Source organism: Silene latifolia, chromosome 6, assembly GCF_048544455.1.
Source record: "Silene latifolia isolate original U9 population chromosome 6, ASM4854445v1, whole genome shotgun sequence".
Classification (NCBI taxonomy): Eukaryota; Viridiplantae; Streptophyta; class Magnoliopsida; order Caryophyllales; family Caryophyllaceae; genus Silene; species Silene latifolia.
In genome coordinates this window covers 20,768,740-20,771,816 of record NC_133531.1, presented here as the reverse complement: position 1 = coordinate 20,771,816, position 3,077 = coordinate 20,768,740, and the positions used below count along the sequence as shown (strand labels likewise).

The following is a 3,077-nucleotide window of genomic DNA, read 5'->3' as shown; positions in this document are numbered from 1 at the left end:
AAATTTTAATCTTATGTTGAAATGTTTGTGTTGACCCCATTGTTGATATTGCCAATAATTTGCCTTAGGAATAAGATAGTGTGCACTTGAAATTCTTCAATTCATCTTTGATGGGATTCTCTTTTTTCAATCAGGGTTTCAGAGAGAGTTTTTTTTGTGGTAAATGGTAAAATTAGGCGACTTGGATTAGCAAAGTTGAACTATATTTGGGTTTCTTATCAAGCTCTCATATTTTGGTTATGTTATGGATTTTAATGGGTGGTTGATATTGGCAATAAGTCAAGGCTAGTTATCTTTTTTATTCTCTAATAATCATGCTATAGCTTTTAGTTGCATCAAATTATTATATTTATAAGACGAATGAGAAAGGAAAATGAAAGAACAAATTAATTAAAATAAAAGATAAATTACTTTAAATAAGTTTCCAATACATACAAAAATAGAATAGTGTATCAAATTAGGAAAATCTAAGACAAATTTATAGTTTGTCGAAAATCTCCTTGTAAACAACATTAGATGTTTTATTAGTCACTCCTTTGTCTTCATCTAGAAGAAGGACTTTTAGACCTTTCTTACTTGTAACCCTAGATAAGGCAACGTACAATTGCCAATGGGTGAAGACTGGTCTAGGAAGATAAAGTCCAACACGGGATAGAGATTGCCCTTAACTTTTGTTAATAGTCATGGCAAAGCAAACCGCTAAAAGAAATTGTCTCCTTTCGAACTTAACTGGGAACATTGTAGTGTCGGAAGGTGTCAACGTGATCCGGGGAATAGACTTTGCTACCAACATGACTTCCTAAAATAACAGTTGCACTTATTACTCGATTTCCTAGATGATTTACCTCCATTCGGGTGCCATTGCACAATCCATTTGCTTGGTCGATGTTTCTAAGAAGCATGACTATAGCTCCAACTTTCAGTTTTAAGCTGTGATTAGGTAAACCAGAACATCTGATAGAGTTGAGAAACTCAGTAGAGTAAAGTTCCCGAACCCCACAATTGGTCTTTTCCTTGCTGATTTCATCAGAGCTTAAGTAAACTTTCTCCTCCTTTTGAATTTGATCCAAGACATAATCGTTTACCACTTCGACGACATCATGAGTAGGTGCTAGTACAACTCTTTCAGTGAAGTACCAAGGGTCGCCTAGGTGATGTTTTAAAGATAGGTATGTGCTCTCTACAATGGTAGCTATTGGATCTAATCCAGGCTGTATTAGTATATCCTCGGGTAATTCAATGTTAGCTACACCATCATTTGGGCCACCAGCTAAACCACCACCGACTTCGAGAATCCACTCTGAAAATTGTCTGATTTCATCAACGTCTGACTCTGCACTTCCGACTTGGGAGTCTCATATTTTTCGTGAGCTTCAAAACCTTAAATTTAATAATTAAATAAGAAGGTCAGAATTGAATTACTAAGTAAATGTAATTATCTTAGCATTATAGTAGATTTTTTAGGTAAAATAAAATAGACATTATGTTCTAACCTTGCAATATCTCCATAAAGGAGAAGAATTGATAAGAAAGACCAACAATATCTTGCGCTCGCTTCCTTAAGGTATAACAGCAAGATTTGTCGAAAATCACCGCCAAAGACCACAACTTTTCCTCCAAATGGTTTTTCAGGGTCTCATTTCGGTGAAGTTCTCATGATATCTCTCAAGCTTATATCAAGAGCTTCAAAACAATAACGATTAACCATAGGTGCCTCGTCCCATATGATAAGCTTTGCCCTTTTTAGTAGCTCTGCCAAATCGGTTCCTAGTCGTATTCCATGACACGTGGAGTTTTCATCGACATTAATAGGTATGCTTAGTCGGGCGTGGGCTGTCCGCCCTCCTGGAAGAAGGATAACTGCAATGCCACTTGAAGCGACAGCTATAACGATTTCACCTTTCGACCTTATTCCAGCGCATAAGCTTTTCCAGAGGAAAGTCTTACCGGTTTCCCCATACCCATAAACAAAGTATACACCACCTTGACCATTTTCAACGGAGTACATAATTTTTCTATAAATTGACTTGTTCATCGTCATTGAACAAGTAAGCACTTCATGTTCCTTCTTCAAAGCATCTTTATCGTAAGATAACTCATCAGCCAAGAGCCTATTGGAGCACGTAGCAAGAATATCAACGTCCGGATATGGCATGCTGTCAAAGTTACGCAGGGAACTACCATTTCTTTGAAACCAAGATTCAATCTCGGATAGTGCGTAAGTCCGCAAATGCCGCGAGAGTTGCGGATCGTAATCACGAAAAATACAAAAATTTAGGTTAATGGAAGAGAACGTTAGTATATTGAAATAATGAATAACGTAAATTATGGATCCAAGTACCTGGTTACGTAGTTCCGTTCGTCTTCCGTGTAAGATATCATCCGATAATAACTTCCACGTCTTCTCACACTAATTCCTACTTCACTAAGCTATTTGTGAGCAAAAGGGTGGAGAAAAGATTCCTAAGATAAAACCCCGTCCCCCAATAACTCGCTTCCTCAATGGCATCAATGTACTCTTTATCATCACCAAGTAAGCCTAAAGCGTAGCATGCCTCTTTGAAAGTTGTGTGAGGGACTCCATTTACAGTTCGAATATCTTTATATGATTTGGGTCCTTTTACAAAGTTCAGAAGAGTTCTCAAATAGTACCTCTCACCACTATTTGGAGACATATGATACATTCTGCCAAGAGTAAATCTTTTTTCCCTCGGTTTCCATACCCTTTCCTTTTTTTCCATACAAATTTTTGTGGAAACTCGCAATAGGTTAGATCTCTACCATCAGATTTCAAATTGTTATATTCCATCCAAGCTGTGAATTTTGTCCTACCTCCTGAAGACCTTTCTACCACTTCACAATTAGATCGTCATCATGGGAAATAACGTTTTGCTCATTAGGTAGATGATAATCCAACCTTAAAACAGGGGGGGTCATATAGTGAATAGGAAAGGCAAAAATATTCCAAATTGCTTCACATGGTGAAATGTAACTGCAGTCATAGTATTCTTGTATTTGATCAATTTGATTTGGGTCTTGACTACCTATTTAAATAAAAAAAAGGCATCATAAGACAT

At 37.0% G+C, this 3,077-nt stretch overlaps 1 protein-coding gene across 1 annotated transcript; it reads right to left on the bottom strand.

The window, feature by feature from the left end:
- Positions 1-725: 725 nt before the first annotated feature.
- Positions 726-1,509, bottom strand: LOC141587722 (uncharacterized). The gene is made up of 2 exons (XM_074409193.1): positions 1,494-1,509; positions 726-1,300 (listed from the first exon to the last, which is right to left on the bottom strand). Exons 1-2 carry the CDS (start codon positions 1,507-1,509, stop codon positions 726-728), a joined length of 591 nt encoding a protein of 196 aa, XP_074265294.1.
- Positions 1,510-3,077: the final 1,568 nt, after the last annotated feature.